The sequence below is a fragment of the Telmatherina bonti genome (genome assembly GCF_933228915.1).
Source record: "Telmatherina bonti genome assembly, chromosome: 22".
NCBI lineage: Eukaryota > Metazoa > Chordata > Actinopteri > Atheriniformes > Telmatherinidae > Telmatherina > Telmatherina bonti.
This window is the reverse complement of record NC_136631.1, coordinates 2,694,693-2,713,498: the sequence shown is the minus strand read 5'-3', so window position 1 is coordinate 2,713,498 and position 18,806 is coordinate 2,694,693. Positions and strand designations below refer to the sequence as shown.

The window sequence follows — 18,806 nt, the reverse complement described above, 5'->3', positions numbered from 1 at the left end:
CACTCTCCCCAGTTTACGATGCCACTCTCCCCAGTTTACAATGCCACTCTCCCCAGTTTACGATGCCACTCTCCCCAGTTTACGATGCCACTCTCCCCAGTTTACGATAACACTCTCCCCAGTTTACAATAACACTCTCCCCAGTTTACGATGCCACTCTCCCCAGTTTACGATAACACTCTCCCCAGTTTACGATGCCACTCTCCCCAGTTTACGATGCCACTCTCCCCAGTTTACGATGCCACTCTCCCCAGTTTACAATAACACTCTCCCCAGTTTACGATGCCACTCTCCCCAGTTTACAATAACACTCTCCCCAGTTTACAATAACACTCTCCCCAGTTTACGATGCCACTCTCCCCAGTTTACGATAACACTCTCCCCAGTTTACGATAACACTCTCCCCAGTTTACAATAACACTCTCCCCAGTTTACGATGCCACTCTCCCCAGTTTACGATAACACTCTCCCCAGTTTACAATAACACTCTCCCCAGTTTACGATGCCACTCTCCCCAGTTTACATACGACTCTCCCCAGTTTACGATGGCACTCAACCATTGATGAGTGCCATCAATTAGGTGCATTGCAAACTTGCCCCGTTTGCAATGCACCTAATCTAATTTAAGATGTGAATCTCCCCAGTTCGCTAAACCACTAACCCCATTTATGATGCAACTCGTTCTATTTACAATGCGATTAAACCTGTTTATGATGCCACCACTCCGTTTAGGATGCAACTCACCCAATTTACCATGTGACTCACTCTTGTTTATAATTGACTTTACCTGCTGTTCAAGACATAATGTAATACAAAAACAATTTGACTCATCATATGAAAAAAATGCATTTCGCCTTCAGCTGACCACTGTATCTGATAGACACCAAAGCTGTGCAATCAAATTGCAAACATCTGTTTCTGTCAACAGATCCAAATTGGTAAATCTCTCCATCCCTAAGTGAGACCTCCGTATAAAATTCTGCTTGAGACTAAAAACAGGCTGTGGCCAGCCTGTATGTCAGTCTTGGAGAAGTTGTGATATGTGACAATATTTGATGGCTAAAATTACATCTAGTCCTGCAAATCTATAATTTCAAGCTAATGCCTTTAAAATGAACGTGAAACTTCAAATAAACACTGAATATTACAATGCTATAACATTTTAGGTACCCTGAAAGACCAATTTTCAATAATCAAAGATGTGAAGGAATTAAAGAATATTCTTCTCTGTAGTGCAGATAACACTGGAACTGGAAGGTTTGCTCTTAACAGGAAAAGTCAAACATTTGATGCCCAAGAGCTGAACTGACTTTCAATTGACTGAGTCCTACCCTCATTGGGAAATTCTTCTTCCAGTCTGACAAACATCACTGATCCCTAACATCTCATTCTGTTCAGAAAGCCCAAAACAAAGTAATAAATAAATCCAGTCTTGGCCTGCAGCCTTCTCATATTTCCCAGCTTCTATTAATGGCCATTTTTCAGCTGCTGCTCTGTCATGAGGTGCACTTTATGTCCTTACTGCACCACTCCATCATCTGCTGGTCTCCTCTCTGTAAACCATGTGACAGAGTCATGATGGATGTGGACTCTAAGACACCTGAATGAGCCACCTGTAATACACTCCATCCTTCAGACAAGTGAACACAGACTAAACTGAACATCAGGGTGAGGAAGAAAAGTAGATTTAAGAGACTGGTTGGAGATGATAGAAAAGCAACAGGAAGTTCAGTCAGCACTGGTTCCAACCCAAGACATGCAGAACATCATCTCTGAACACACAACACATCCAACCTGAAAGCAGATGGTCTCCAGCAGCAGAAGACCACACCAGGTGCCGCTCCTGTCAGGCAGAACAGGAAACTGAGGCTACAATTCACACAGACTCACCAGAACTGTTTGCTGGTTTGATGAGTCTCTATTTCAACTTAACATTCAGAATCTGCTGGAAACATCATAAAAACATGGATCCATCCAGCCATCATGATCAAAGGTTTCTCATTTAAGTCACAAACTTAATCATGGTAGAACCAGCCAACGTTCCAAACACGAACACAGCAGACCCAAAGATTCCAAAAGCGCATTAAAGCTGAAATTTGACACTGTAACTGAATACATGGAGGTAGTCCAAACATGAAGCCATGTGGGAGTAAGGTAGACCAGCTTTAGGATGAGGTGGAACGGGAGATTCTCATCATGATGAGGTGGAACGGGAGATTCTCATGGTGATGAGGTGGAACGGGAGATTCTCATCATGATGAGGTGGAACGGGAGATTCTCATCATGATGAGGTGGAACGGGAGATTCTCATCATGATGAGGTGGAACGGGAGATTCTCATCATGATGAGGTGGAACGGGAGATTCTCATGGTGATGAGGTGGAACGGGAGATTCTCATCATGATGAGGTGGAACGGGAGATTCCCATGGTGATGAGGTGGAACGGGAGATTCTCATGGTGATGAGGTGGAACGGGAGATTCTCATCATGATGAGGTGGAACAGGAGATTCTCATGGTGATGAGGTGGAACGGGAGATTCTCATCATGATGAGGTGGAACGGGAGATTCTCATGGTGATGAGGTGGAACGGGAGATTCTCATGGTGATGAGGTGGAACGGGAGATTCTCATCATGATGAGGTGGAACGGGAGATTCTCATGGTGATGAGGTGGAACGGGAGATTCTCATGGTGATGAGGTGGAACGGGAGATTCTCATGGTGATGAGGTGGAACGGGAGATTCTCATGGTGATGAGGTGGAACGGGAGATTCTCATCATGATGAGGTGGAACGGGAGATTCTCATCATGATGAGGTGGAACGAGAGATTCTCATGGTGATGAGGTGGAATGAGAGATTCTCCCTGAGCCGTCACCTTATCACGGTGGAAGGTATTGTGTGTCACGAAGATCCTTGCAGCTATGTTGTCGGGGCTTTATGCCCCTGGTAGGGTCACCTATAAAAACAGGTGTCTAGGGGAGGGACCAGACTAAGTGCGGCTCAAAGACTTCTATGATGACCACAACCGAACAGCAGTTTAGAGTACCCACCCTTTCTGGAGTCCTTGGAGGGAGTGCTGGAGGGTGCTCCTTCTGGGGACTCCATTGTTCTGCTGGGGGACTTCAATGCTCACGTGGGCAATGACAGTGAGACCTGGAGGGGAGTGATTGGGAGGCATGGTTCCCCCCCTCTGAACCCAAATGGTGTTTTGTTATTGGACTTCTGTGCTCGTCATGGATTGTCTATAACGAACACCATGTTCCAACATAAGAGTGTCCATATGTACACCTGGCATCAGGATTCCCTGGGCCGCAGTTCAATGATCGACTTTGTAGTCGTATCGTCGGACCTGCGGCCACATGCCTTGGACACTCGGGTGAAGAGGGGGGCGGAGCTTCAACTGGTCACCACCTGGTGGTGAGTTGGCTCAGATGGTGGAGGAGGAAGCCGGTCAGAGCTGGCAGACCCAAACGTGTTGTGAGGGTCTGCTGGGAACGTCTGGCTGAGTCCCCCGTCAGAGCGAGCTTCAACTCCCACCTTCAGCAGAGCTTCAACCATGTCCCGAGTGAGGCGGGGGACATTGAGTCCGAATGGGCTGTGTTCCGTGCCTCTATTGCTGAGGCGGCCAGCCGGAGCTGTGGCTGTAAGGTCGTTGGTGCCTGTCGTGGCGGTAATCCCAGGACTTGTTGGTGGACACCAGCAGTGAGGGATGCCATCAAGCTGAGGAAGGAGTCCTATCGGACCTTCTTGGCCTGTGGGACTCTGGAGGCAGCTGATGGGTACCGACGGGCTAAGCGGCATGCGGCTTCGGCCGTTGCCGAGGCAAAAACTCGGGCATGGGAGGAGTTCGGCGAGGCCATGGAGAAAGACTTCCAGACGGCTTCGAGGAGATTCTGGTCCACCATCCGGCGGCTCAGGAGGGGGAAGCAGTGCTTCATCAACACTGTGTACAGTGGAGGTGGGGAGCTGCTGACCTCAACTCGGGACATAGTGGGTCGGTGGAGGGAATACTTCGAAGACCTCCTCAATCCTACCAACACGTCTTCCGATGAGGAAGCAGAGCTGGTGGACTCAGGGGTGGACTCTCCTATCTCTGGGGCTGAAGTCGCTGAGGTGGTCAAAAAGCTCCTTGGTGGCAAGGCCCCGGGGGAGGATGAGATCCGCCCAGAGTTCCTTAAGGCTCTGGATGCTGTGGGGCTGTCCTGGCTGACACGCCTCTGCAGCATCGCGTGGACATCAGGGACAGTGCCGCTGGACTGGCAGACTGGGGTGGTGGTCCCCCTTTTTAAGAAGGGGGACCGGAGGGTGTGTTCCAATTACAGGGGAATCACAATCCTCAGCCTCCCTGGTAAGGTCTATTCAGGGGTCCTGGAGAGGAGGGTCCGCCGGATAGTCGAATCTCGGATTGAGGAGGAGCAGTGTGGTTTTCGTCCTGGTCGCGGAACAGTGGACCAGCTCTATACCCTCTTTGGGGTCCTGGAGGGGGCATGGGAGTTTGCCCAACCAGTCTACATGTGTTTTGTGGACCTGGAGAAGGCATTCGACCGTGTCCCCCGGGGGTTCCAGTGGGGGGTACTCCGGGAGTATGGGGTACGTAAGTCGGATTCGTTTCCGGTGAGGGTTGGACTCCGCCAAGGCTGCCCCTTATCACCGATTCTGTTCATAACTTATATGGACAGAATTTCTAGGTGCAGCCGAGGTGTTGAGGGGATCCGGCTTGGTGGCCTCAGGATTGGGTCTCTGCTTTTTGCAGATGACGTGGTCCTGTTGGCTTCGTCTGGTCGTGATCTCCAGCTCTCACTTGAGCGATTCGCAGCCGAGTGTGAAGCGGCTGGGATGAGAATCAGCACCTCAAAATCTGAGACCATGGTCCTCAGCCGGAATAGGGTGGATTGTCCTCTCCGGGTCGGGAGTCAGGTACTGCCTCAAGTGGAGGAGTTTAAATATCTCGGGGTCTTGTTCACGAGTGAGGGAAGGATGGAGCGCGAGATCGACAGGCGGATCGGTGCGCGTCTGCAGTAACGCGGACTCTGCGCCGGTCTGTCGTGGTGAAGAAGGAGCTGAGCCAGAAGGTAAAGCTCTCGATTTACCAGTCAATCTACGTTCCTACCCTCACCTATGGTCATGAGCTGTGGGTCGTGACCGAAAGAACGAGATCTCGTATACAGGCGGCTGAAATGAGTTTCCTCCGCAGGGTGGCCGGGCTCTCCCTTAGAGATAGGGTGAGGAGCTCGGTCATCCGGGAGGAGATCAGAGTAGAGCCGCTGCTCCTCCGCATCGAGAGGAACCAGTTGAGGTGGCTCGGGCATCTGGTCAGGATGCCTCCTGGACCTCCCTGGTGAGGTGTTCCAGGCACGTCCCTCTGGGAGGAGACCCCGGGGAAGACCCAGGACACGCTGGAGGGATTATATCTCTCGGCTGGCCTGGGAACGCCTCGGGATCCCCCCGCAGAGTTGGCAAATATGGCTGGGGAGAGGGACGTCTGGGCTTCCCTGCTTAGGCTGCTGCCCCCGCGACCCGGATAAGCGGCAGAAGATGGATGAATGGATGGAAGACTCTCATGGTGATGTGGTGGAACAGGAGATTTTTATGGTGATATGCACCAATTGTGCAATGCTTCATGTCAGCTAGATCAAACTCTCTAAAGTATGCTATCATCTTGTAATATGAGATGTTTATGGAATTAGATCTGCTCCAATAACCATATAGAGTTAATATTTAGTTTAGGAGGAGCTCTGCTCTGCAGGTAGTTTTAGGGGCACCTGGAGAACCTTGCAAAGGAACCCAGGGAAACTTTGAGAACTCCCCGAGTCTCTTCAGATGGATTATTTGCTGTCACTGATTATTTACTGCTGGGATAATTTAATTTGTGTGTGAGGAGTGTGTGTGATGGACTCACGGTCATTGCACTGGGTGCCGGTGTAGGAGGTCATGGAGCAGTCGCAGGTGTAGTTCTCCCACTGCTGGATGCAGATTCCCATGTTGGCACAGGAGTCCTCCTGGCAGGTAGTGCTGGGACCTGAGGGGTCAGACGAGCCCCACAACCACAGCAGGAGACACAGAGACAAACAGCACCATGACAAACATTTCCTTGATGTGCACACTGACATAACACCAACTGTAATAGAATAAATCTAGAGATTAATATTTTTATCTGGAATCAGTCAGAGGAATGTCGGCGGAAAAATGTGGCATCTTGTTTTTCATCATCCAAAATTAAACATCTTAGGGTAGTTTTAGTATATTTATTTATTTTAAACAAAGGAAAGAAGATTAGAAAATGTATGTACATACCTTTGCATACATATGAACATACACATATATATATTCATCCATATACATATTTAGGAAAATAAAATAATAATAATAATAATAATAATAATAATAATAATAATAATAATAATAATTAAAGCCGCAAGCGGCATCCATCGGGTCCTCGCCTCATGCCAAACCCTCCACCCGAGTCCTGGTTCTCCTAATGCTACATGTGAAGGACCCGCAGAGACAGTTCATTTTAATAGAGAAATACAATTCACATATTGAGAAAAGAATGTGTGTAAACGCCAAGATGGCGGACAGCCCGTTACCATGGCAACATGTGTTTCATTGACTTTGTAGCTTGTCTTGGGATGATACACATGTGTACCGAATTTCGTAGCCCTACGTCAAAGTAGACGATCGGGCCCCTAGGGCCCCCCCCCCAAAATGTGCCACCCCCACAATACATATTAAAATATGTTAAGGACCTACCAAATATGAATGTTTTCCACTTTGGTGCAGATCAGATGCATTTCTACCACGATATGAGTTAACCGTGTTTCATGGCGAGGAGGATTTTTTTCAAGATGGCGGACACTCCAGTCCCATGGTAACAGGTGCTTAATTGAGTTTTATGCTTGTCTCGGGTTGATACACATGTGTGCCGAATTTCGTAGCCCTAGCTCAAAGTAGACTATCGGGCCCCTAGGGCCCCCCCCCCAAAATGTGCCCCCCCCACAATACATATTACAATGCGTTAAGGACCTGCCAAATATGAATTATTGGAATTTTGGTTCCGATCGGATGCATTTTGGCAGAGATATAAGCAAACCGTGTTTCATGGCGTGAACGCTTTTTTCCATGGGTTGCCACGGTAACACGCTTTCTCCTATCAGAAAGATTTGAATAACTTTTGGTCCCCATCTTGTCACGAAGCTCCATGGCGAATGTGGAGCCAATAGCATGAATCCCCTCAGACTAGTTCGTTGAAATACGTTGTGCTTAAAGTGATAAAAATGGCATAAACGCCAAGATGGCGGACACCCCGTTGCCATGGTAACAGGTTCTCAATGGAGTTTTTTGCTCGTCTTGGTTACTTATACATGTGTACCGAATTTCGTAGCCCTAGGTCAAAGTAGACTATGGGGCCCCTAGGGGCCCCCCCAAAATGCGCCCCCCCCCCCCCACAATACATATTACAATGCGTGAAGGACCTACCAAACATGAATTATTGTAATTTTGGTTCCGATCGGATGTATTTCTGCGAAGATATGAGTGAACCGTGTTTCATGGCGAGATCGCTTTTTTCCATGGGTTGCCACGGTAACACGCTTTCGCCTTTCAAAAAGATTTGAATAAATTTTGGTCCCCATCTTGTCACGAAGCTCCATGGCGAATGTGGAGCCAATAGCATGATTCGCCTCAGACTAGTTCGTTCAAATGCGATGCGCCCAAATTGACAAAAACGGGCAAAAAAATGGCCGCAAACGCCAAGATGGCGGAAAGCCCGTTGCCATGACAACAGACGTTTCAATGACTTTTTTACTTGTCTGGATGTGATAGACATGTGTACCGAATTTCGTCGTCCTACGTCAAACTAAAAATTTTTTCCCCCATTCTAGAGGCCATTTTTGGCGTTTCTAGGGGGCGCCGTCGAGGCATTTTCACATTGGCGTGCACACGGACCCCAGAATATCGCTATTTTCGCCGGGACTGAGGTGTGTGCCAAGTTTCGCAACTTTTCACGGGGTCTAAGGGGGTCAAAATTGAGTGAGTTGTGCTGAGAAGAATAAACATTACAATAACAATAGGGCCTTGCCATACTTCGTATGGCTCGGACCCTAATTAAAGCCGCAAGCGGCATCCATCGGGTCCTCGCCTCATGCCGAACCCTCCACCCGAACTCGCCACAAAGCTTCCGGGTGGATGTGAAGTAAAAGGCACGAATCCAAAACTAGTTTGTTCAAAAACAATGCACATACAGTGCTAAATGGGCGTAAACGCCAAGATGGCGGACACCCCGTTGCCATGGTAACAGGTGGTCAATGCACTTTTTTACTCGCCTTGCGTTGTTACACATGTGTGTCGAATTTCGTAGCCATAGGTGAAAGTAGACGATCGGGCCCCTGAGGGCCCCCCCCAAAAAGTCCCCCCCCACAATACATTCTATAATGTGTGAAGGACCTACCAAACATGAATAGTTAAAGTTTTGGTGCACATCGCATGAATTTGAGCAAAGACATAAGCAAACCGTGTTTCATGGTGAGAAGGCTTTTTTTCCAAGATGGCGGACACTCCGTTGCCATGGTAACAGGTTGTTAATTGAGTTTTTTGCTTGTCTAGGGTTGATACACATGTGTGCCGAATTTCGTAGCCCTAGCTCAAAGTAGACGATCGGGCCCCTAGGGGCCCCCCCCAAAATGCGCCCCCCCCCCCCACAATACATATTACAATGCGTTAAGAACCTACCAAATATGAATTATTGGAATTTTGGTTCCGATCGGATACATTTCTGCAGAAATATAAGCAAACCGTGTTTCATGGCGAGAACGCTTTTTTCCATGGGTTGCCACGGTAACACGCTTTCTCCTATCAGAAAGATTTGAATAACTTTTGGTCCCCATCTTGTCACGAAGCTCCATGGCGAATGTGGAGCCAATAGCCTGAATCCCCTCAGACTAGTTCGTTGAAATACGATGTGCTTAAAGTGATAAAAAGGGCATAAACGCCAAGATGGCGGACACCCCGTTGCCATGGTAACAGGTTCTCAATAGAGTTTTTTGCTCGTCTTGGTTACTTATACATGTGTACCGAATTTCGTAGCCCTAGCTCAAAGTAGACTATGGGGCCCCTAGGGGCCCCCCCAAAATGCGCCCCCCCCCCACAATACATATTACAATGCGTGAAGGACCTACCAAACATGAATTATTGTAATTTTGGTTCCGATCGGATGTATTTCTGCGAAGATATGAGTGAACCGTGTTTCATGGCGAGATCGCTTTTTTCCATGGGTTGCCACGGTAACACGCTTTCGCCTATCAAAAAGATTTGAATAACTTTTGGTCCCCATCTTGTCACGAAGCTCCATGGCGAATGTGGAGCCAATAGCATGATTCGCCTCAGACTAGTTCGTTCAAATGCGATGAGCCCAAATTGACAAAAACGGGCAAAAAAATGGCTGCAAACGCCAAGATGGCGGAAAGCCCGTTGCCATGACAACAGACGTTTCAATGACTTTTTTACTTGTCTGGATGTGATAGACATGTGTACCGAATTTCGTCGTCCTACGTCAAACTAAAATTTTTTTCCCCCATTCTAGAGGCCATTTTTGGCGTTTCTAGGGGGCGCCGTCGAGGCATTTTCACATTGGCGTGCACGCGGACCCCAGAATATCGCTATTTTCGCCGGGACTGAGGTGTGTGCCAAGTTTCGCAACTTTTCACGGGGTCTAAGGGGGTCAAAATTGAGTGAGTTGTGCTGAGAAGAATAAACATTACAATAACAATAGGGCCTTGCCATACTTCGTATGGCTCGGACCCTAATTAAAGCCGCAAGCGGCATCCATCGGGTCCTCGCCTCATGCCGAACCCTCCACCCGAACTCGCCACAAAGCTTCCGGGTTGATGTGAAGTAAAAGGCACGAATCCAAAACTAGTTTGTTCAAAAACAATGCACATACAGTGCTAAATGGGCGTAAACGCCAAGATGGCGGACACCCCGTTGCCATGGTAACAGGTGGTCAATGCACTTTTTTACTCGCCTTGCGTTGTTACACATGTGTGTCGAATTTCGTAGCCATAGGTGAAAGTAGACGATCGGGCCCCTGAGGGCCCCCCCCAAAAAGTCCCCCCCCACAATACATTCTATAATGTGTGAAGGACCTACCAAACATGAATAGTTAAAGTTTTGGTGCACATCGCATGAATTTGAGCAAAGACATAAGCAAACCGTGTTTCATGGTGAGAAGGTTTTTTTTCCAAGATGGCGGACACTCCGTTGCCATGGTAACAGGTTGTTAATTGAGTTTTTTGCTTGTGTAGGGTTGATACACATGTGTGCCGAATTTCGTAGCCCTAGCTCAAAGTAGACGATCGGGCCCCTAGGGCCCCCCCCCAAAATGCGCCCCCCCCCCACAATACATATTACAATGCGTTAAGAACCTACCAAATATGAATTATTGGAATTTTGGTTCCGATCGGATACATTTCTGCAGAAATATAAGCAAACCGTGTTTCATGGCGAGAACGCTTTTTTCCATGGGTTGCCACGGTAACACGCTTTCTCCTATCGGAAAGATTTGAATAACTTTTGGTCCCCATCTTGTCACGAAGCTCCATGGCGAATGTGGAGCCAATAGCCTGAATCCCCTCAGACTAGTTCGTTGAAATACGATGTGCTTAAAGTGATAAAAAGGGCATAAACGCCAAGATGGCGGACACCCCGTTGCCATGGTAACAGGTTGTCAATAGAGTTTTTTGCTCGTCTTGGTTTCTTATACATGCGTATCGAATTTCGTAGCCCTAGGTCAAAGTAGACTATCGGGCCCCTAGGGGCCCCCCCCAAAATGCGCCCCCCCCACAATACATATTACAATGCGTGAAGGACCTACCAAACATGAATTATTGTAATTTTGGTTCCGATCGGATGTATTTCTGCGAAGATATGAGTGAACCGTGTTTCATGGCGAGATCGCTTTTCTCCATGGGTTGCCACGGTAACACGCTTTCTCCTATCAAAAAGATTTGAATAACTTTTGGTCCCCATCTTGTCACGAAGCTCCATGGCGAATGTGGAGCCAATAGCATGAATCGCCTCAGACGAGTTCGTTCAAATACGATGCGCCCAAATTGACAAAAACGGGCAAAAAAATGGCCGCAAACGCCAAGATGGCGGAAAGCCCGTTGCCATGACAACAGGCGTTTCAATGAGTTTTTTACTTGTCTTCATGTGATAGACATGTGTACCGAATTTCGTCGTCCTACGTCAAACTAAAAATTTTTTTCACCATTCTAGAGGCCATTTTTGGCGTTTCTAGGGGGCGCCGTCGAGGCATTTTTACATTGGCGTGCACGCGGACCCCAGAATATCGCTATTTTCGCCGGGACTGAGGTGTGTGCCAAGTTTCGCAACTTTTCACGGGGTCTAAGGGGGTCAAAATTGAGTGAGTTGTGCTGAGAAGAATAAACATTACAATAACAATAGGGCCTTGCCATACTTCGTATGGCTCGGACCCTAATTAAAGCCGCAAGCGGCATCCATCGGGTCCTCGCCTCATGCCGAACCCTCCACCCGAACTCGCCACAAAGCTTCCGGGTGGATGTGAAGTAAAAGGCACGAATCCAAAACTAGTTTGTCAAAAAACAATGCACATACAGTGCTAAATGGGCGTAAACGCCAAGATGGCGGACACCCCGTTGCCATGGTAACAGGTGGTCAATGCACTTTTTTACTCGCCTTGCGTTGTTACACATGTGTCGAAATTCATAGCCATAGGTGAAAGTAGACGATCGGGCCCCTGAGGGCCCCCCCCAAAAAGTGTCCCCCCCACAATACATTCTATAATGTGTTAAGGACCTACCAAATATGAATAGTTAAAGTTTTGGTGCACATCGCATGAATTTGTGCAAAGATATAAGCAAACCGTGTTTCATGGCGAGAAGGTTTTTTTCCAAGATGGCGGACACCCCGTTGCCATGGTAACAGGTGCTTAATTGAGTTTTATGCTTGTCTCGGGTTGATACACATGTGTGCCGAATTTTGTAGCCCTCGCTCAAAGTAGACTATCGGGCCCCTAGGGGCCCCCCCCAAAATGCGCCCCCCCCCCCACAATACATATTACAATGCGTGAAGGACCTACCAAATATGAATTATTTGAATTTTGGTTCCGATCGGATGCATTTCTGCGGAGATATAAACAAACCGTGTTTCATGGCGAGAACGCGTTTTTCCGTGGGTTGCCACGGTAACACGCTTTCTCCTATCAGAAAGATTTGAATAACTTTTGGTCCCCATCTTGTCACGAAGCTCCATGGCGAATGTGGAGCCAATAGCATGAATCCCCTCAGACTAGTTCGTTCAAATACGATGCGCTTAAAGTGATAAAAAGGGCATAAACGCCAAGATGGCGGACACCCCGTTGCCATGGTAACAGGTTCTCAATAGAGTTTTTTGCTCGTCTTGGTTACTTATACATGTGTACCGAATTTCGTAGCCCTAGCTCAAAGTAGACTATCGGGCCCCTAGGGGCCCCCCCAAAATGCGCCCCCCCCACAATACATATTACAATGCGTGAAGGACCTACCAAATATGAATTATTTTAATTTTGGTTCCGATCGGATGTATTTCTGCGAAGATATGAGTGAACCGTGTTTCATGGCGAGATCGCTTTTCTCCATGGGTTGCCACGGTAACACGCTTTCGCCTATCAAAAAGATTTGAATAACTTTTGGTCCCCATCTTGTCACGAAGCTCCATGGCGAATGTGGAGCCAATAGCATGAATCGCCTCAGACTAGTTCGTTCAAATGCGATGCGCCCAAATTGACAAAAACGGGCAAAAAAATGGCCGCAAACGCCAAGATGGCGGAAAGCCCGTTGCCATGACAACAGGCATTTCAATGACTTTTTTACTTGTCTTCATGTGATAGACGTGTACCGAATTTCGTCGTCCTACGTCAAACTAAAAACTTTTTTCCTATTCTAGAGGCCATTTTTGGCGTTTCTAGGGGGCGCCGTCGAGGCATTTTCACATTGGCGTGCACGCGGACCCCAGAATATCGCTATTTTCGCCGGTCTTGAGGTGTGTGCCAAGTTTCGCAACTTTTCACGGGGTCTAAGGGGGTCAAAATTGAGTGAGTTGTGCTGAGAAGAATAAACATTACAATAACAATAGGGCCTTGCCATACTTCGTATGGCTCGGACCCTAATTAAAGCCGCAAGCGGCATCCATCGGGTCCTCGCCTCATGCCGAACCCTCCACCCGAGTCCTGGTTCTCCTAATGCTACATGTGAAGGACCCACACAGCCAGTTCATTTTAATAGAGAAATACAATTCACATATTGAGAAAAGAATGTGTGTAAACGCCAAGATGGCGGACAGCCCGTTACCATGGCAACATGTGTTTCATTGACTTTTTAGCTTGTCTTGGGATGATACACATGTGTGCCGAATTTCGTAGCCCGAGATGAAAGTAGACGATCGGGCCCCTTGGGGCCCCCCCAAAAAGGTTCCCCCCCACAATACATTCTATAATGTGTTAAGGACCTACCAAATATGAATAGTCACAGTTTTGGTGCACATCGTATGAATGTGTGCAAAGATATAAGCAAACCGTGTTTCATGGCGAGAAGGTTTTTTTCCAAGATGGCGGACACCCCATTGCCATAGTAACGGCTGCACAATGAAGTTTTTTGCTTGTCTTGGGTTGATACACATGTGTGCAGAATTTCGTAGCCCTAGGTCAAAGTAGACGATCGGGCCCCTAGGGGCCCCCCCCACAATACATATTACAATGCGTTAAGGACCTCCCAAATATGAATTATTGGAATTTTGGTTCCGATCGGATGTATATCTGCAGGGATATGAGTGAACCGTGTTTCATGGCGAGAACGCGTTTTTCCGTGGGTTGCCACGGTAACACGCTTTCTCCTATCAGAAAGATTTGAATAACTTTTGGTCCCCATCTTGTCAGGAAGCTCCATGGCGAATGTGGAGCCAATAGCCTGAATCCCCTCAGACTAGTTCGTTGAAATACGATGCGCTTAAAGTGATAAAAAGGGCATAAACGCCAAGATGGCGGACACCCCGTTGCCATGGTAACAGGTTCTCAATAGAGTTTTTTGCTCGTCTTGGTTACTTATACATGTGTACCGAATTTCGTAGCCCTAGCTCAAAGTAGACTATCGGGCCCCTAGGGGCCCCCCCAAAATGCGCCCCCCCCACAATACATATTACAATGCGTGAAGGACCTACCAAATATGAATTATTTTAATTTTGGTTCCGATCGGATGTATTTCTGCGAAGATATGAGTGAACCGTGTTTCATGGCGAGATCGCTTTTCTCCATGGGTTGCCACGGTAACACGCTTTCGCCTATCAAAAAGATTTGAATAACTTTTGGTCCCCATCTTGTCACGAAGCTCCATGGCGAATGTGGAGCCAATAGCATGATTCGCCTCAGACTAGTTCGTTCAAATGCGATGCGCCCAAATTGACAAAAACGGGCAAAAAAATGGCCGCAAACGCCAAGATGGCGGAAAGCCCGTTGCCATGACAACAGGCGTTTCAATGACTTTTTTACTTGTCTTCATGTGATAGACATGTGTACCGAATTTCGTCGTCCTACGTCAAACTAAAAACTTTTTTCCCTATTCTAGAGGCCATTTTTGGCGTTTCTAGGGGGCGCCGTCGAGGCATTTTCACATTGGCGTGCACGCGGACCCCAGAATATCGCTATTTTCGCCGGTCTTGAGGTGTGTGCCAAGTTTCGCAACTTTTCACGGGGTCTAAGGGGGTCAAAATTGAGTGAGTTGTGCTGAGAAGAATAAACATTACAATAACAATAGGGCCTTGCCATACTTCGTATGGCTCGGACCCTAATTAAAGCCGCAAGCGGCATCCATCGGGTCCTCGCCTCATGCCGAACCCTCCACCCGAACTCGCCACAAAGCTTCCGGGTGGATGTGAAGTAAAAGGCACGAATCCAAAACTAGTTTGTTCAAAAACAATGCACATACAGTGCTAAATGGGCGTAAACGCCAAGATGGCGGACACACCGTTGCCATGGTAACAGGTGGTCAATGCACTTTTTTACTCGCCTTGCGTTGTTACACATGTGTGTCGAATTTCGTAGCCATAGGTGAAAGTAGACGATCGGGCCCCTGAGGGCCCCCCCCAAAAAGTGTCCCCCCCCACAATACATTCTATAATGTGTTAAGGACCTCACAAATATGAATAGTTAAAGTTTTGGTGCACATCGCATGAATTTGTGCAAAGATATAAGCAAACCGTGTTTCATGGCGAGAAGGTTTTTTTTCCAAGATGGCGGACACTCCGTTGCCATGGTAACGGCTGCACAATGAAGTTTTTTTCTTGTCTTGGGTTGATACACATGTGTGCAGAATTTCGTAGCCCTAGGTCAAAGTAGACGATCGGGCCCCTAGGGGCCCCCCCAAAATGTGCCCCCCCCACAATACATATTACAATGCGTTAAGGACCTACCAAATATGAATTATTTGAATTTTGGTTCCGATCGGATGCATTTCTGCGGAGATATAAGCAAACCGTGTTTCATGGCGAGAACGCTTTTTTCCATGGGTTGCCACGGTAACACGCTTTCTCCTATCGGAAAGATTTGAATAACTTTTGGTACCCATCTTGTCACAAAGCTCCATGGCGAACGTGGAGCCAATAGCATGAATCCCCTCAGACTAGTTCGTTCAAATGCGATGCGCCCAAATTGATAAAAAGAGCATAAATGCCAAGATGGCGGCCACCCCGTTGCCATGGTAACAGGTTCTCAATAGAGTTTTTTGCTCGTCTTGGTTACTTATACATGTGTACCGAATTTCGTAGCCATAGGTCAAAGTAGACTATCGGGCCCCTAGGGGCCCCCCCCAAAATGCGCCCCCCCCACAATGCACATTACAATGCGTGAAGGACCTACCAAATATGAATTATTTGAATTTTGGTTCCGATCGGATGTATTTCTGCGAAGATATGAGTGAACCGTGTTTCATGGCGAGATCGCTTTTTTCCATGGGTTGCCACGGTAACACGCTTTCGCCTATCAAAAAGATTTGAATAACTTTTGGTCCCCATCTTGTCACGAAGCTCCATGGCGAATGTGGAGCCAATAGCATGAATCGCCTCAGACTAGCTCGTTCAAATGCGATGCGCCCAAATTGACAAAAACAGGCAAAAAAATGGCCGCAAACGCCAAGATGGCGGAAAGCCCGTTGCCATGACAACAGGCGTTTCAATGACTTTTTTACTTGTCTTCATGTGATAGACATGTGTACCGAATTTCGTCATCCTACGTCAAACTAAATTTTTTTTCCCCATTCTAGAGGCCATTTTTGGCGTTTCTAGGGGGCGCCGTCGAGGCATTTTTACATTGGCGTGCACGCGGACCCCAGAATATCGCTATTTTTGCCGGGACTGAGGTGTGTGCCAAGTTTCGCAACTTTTCACGGGGCCTAAGGGGGTCAAAAATGGCCGAGTTGTGCTTAGAATAAAAATAAACATTACAATAACAATAGGGCCTTGCCATACTTCGTATGGCGAGGACCCTAATAATAGCTTTTCAAGTCAATAATTGAACACATTTGGGGAAAGAAAGGAGTTTGTTAAAGGAGTGGGAAGAAGTGTACATACATATATATATATATATATATGTATATATATATATATATATATATATATATATATATATATATATATATATATATATATATATATATATATATATATATGTATGTACACTTCTTCCCACTCCTTTAACAAACTCCTTTCTTATACACATATACATATACACATATATGTATATGTATATATATATGTATATGTATATGTATATATATATATGTATATGTATATATATATGTATATGTATATATATATATGTATATGTATATATATATATGTATATGTATATATGTATATGTATATATATATATGTATATGTATATATGTATATGTATATATATATATATATATATATATATATATATATATATATATATATATATACATATATATATACATATATACATATATATATTTTTTTTTTTTTATTTATTTAGTTTTTTTTTTGTTTTTTTTTTCTCCGCTTAGTGTATAGTCGTTGGACATGTAAAGAAGGGGGTGAGGACTAGTGAGCATCAAGGTCACTATCCAAGATTAAACATCCAAGCTCCATGAACACATCAGGAAGAGGGCACCAAGGTATGAAGCACTTAGTGAATGTCTCAGACAATGGAATCTAAAGGGACCCAAGATGGAAGATCCATCATGGGAGGAAAAGCCTCTTTCCACTCCTGCTCTCAGTGAAGGCGGACGCTTTGTCTTTTGATCCTGTTTCCTCCCCTCCCACTCTGGCCTGCGACTTGGTCCTGTCTGACTCGGAGCCTCTTTTTACATCTCTTTACTCGAATTTACATCATGGATCTGATCGGCGGGTCTCTCAACGCCATTGATCAAATTTTCTCAACCTGAAGATCGGGCAGAGGGGAGCCCACATGTCCTGAGGGGACACTTCCGGCTGGATACGTTCAGGACTCATGGACCAGGTGGAGACCGATGTGTCTGGCGGTTCTGTCCTCTGAGGACGTGGAGGATGTTTACATCTTTGGATTATTGGTGATTGGGATTCTGCTGATTGGCGCTGGTGGAGTCCTGATCTACCTGAAGACCTGTGAGATTCTGGCAACAACTGGCAGGCTGCCAGAATTCTGCAACGGTATGGGCCGAGCTAGCAGTGCACAGACTGTTGTGTTGACCGGACTCAACCATAAGCAGGATGCCAGTCTGGTCCACACAGGTCCCGGAGCTGGTCCGTAGAATCGATAACAACATGGAGAAGATGTCTGCTAGAATCGGTGGAAACTGACCCCCCCATTCGGCTGTCTGGAGCTGCCTGCCTGAGATCAGCTATGGACTCAAGGCCAAGGGTAAATTGTTTTCCTCGCCTGGAACCCAAACAACAATCTTATCTGGATTCAGCTTCCCAGCGGCCTTGGGCTGGTGCAACCCCCCTGAGAACAGAAGAGGAAATGTTCATAGACGCTCTGTCCCCCTCCTCAACCACCCCCAGTCCCCTCCCACATGACTCACCGCCTCCCTGGACTTTGTGTGTCTTGTTTGAGTTTGCGCTTCAGTGTATGAGGTTCTTTTTCTATGTCTCTTCAGACTGCGTTATCTAGAGCGCGGCCCAGAGTTACATGACCTTTTTTCCCTCGAACCCCCCCCTCCACGATCCTAATGTATCTCTTTACTTACCTGTTATAAGGCGGCGCCGGTAATAAACTGGCTGTGTGGCCTAAGTTTTAACTTGATTCTGTTTTATTCTTTAGTTATTAATGTTACGTGTGTGTATGTCTAACCTTGGACGAGCTGACTTAAACTTTGAATTTCCCCTCGGGGATTAATAAAGTATCTTTGATTTGATGGGATGTACCACCGGCAGATCACCAAAGAGGCTGATATAAAGATATAAGTCCTATCAATGGCAGGAGAGGGCTGGACTGAAGGACAGCACAGAGGCAATAATCATGGCAGCACAGGAGCAGGTCCTGAGCACCAGAGCAATCAAGGCCCAGATCTACCATACCAGGCAGGATCCCAGGTGCAGACTATGCAAAGGAGCCCCTGAAACAATCCAGCACCACACAGCAGGGTACTGGAAGGCAAAGAATACATAGAGCGCCATAACCAAGTAGCCGGCATGTTCATACAGAAACATCTGTACAGAATATGGACTGGAGACCCCCAAGTCCCAGTGGGAAACTCCCCCCAAGGTGGTGGAGAATGAGAGGGCTAAGATCCTCTGGGA

At 46.9% G+C, this 18,806-nt stretch overlaps 1 protein-coding gene across 1 annotated transcript in view; it reads right to left on the bottom strand.

Annotated features, from left to right (window-relative positions):
- The window catches only part of nrxn3a (neurexin 3a), a gene marked incomplete at its 5' end in the record, with an annotated part of 430,723 nt that overhangs the window by 184,451 nt on the left and 227,466 nt on the right, over window positions 1-18,806 (bottom strand). Inside the window, one exon of the mRNA XM_079262315.1 lies at window positions 5,898-6,017. Coding sequence (XP_079118441.1) covers window positions 5,898-6,017 — 120 coding nt within the window. The remainder of the gene's footprint in view (window positions 1-5,897; window positions 6,018-18,806) is intronic.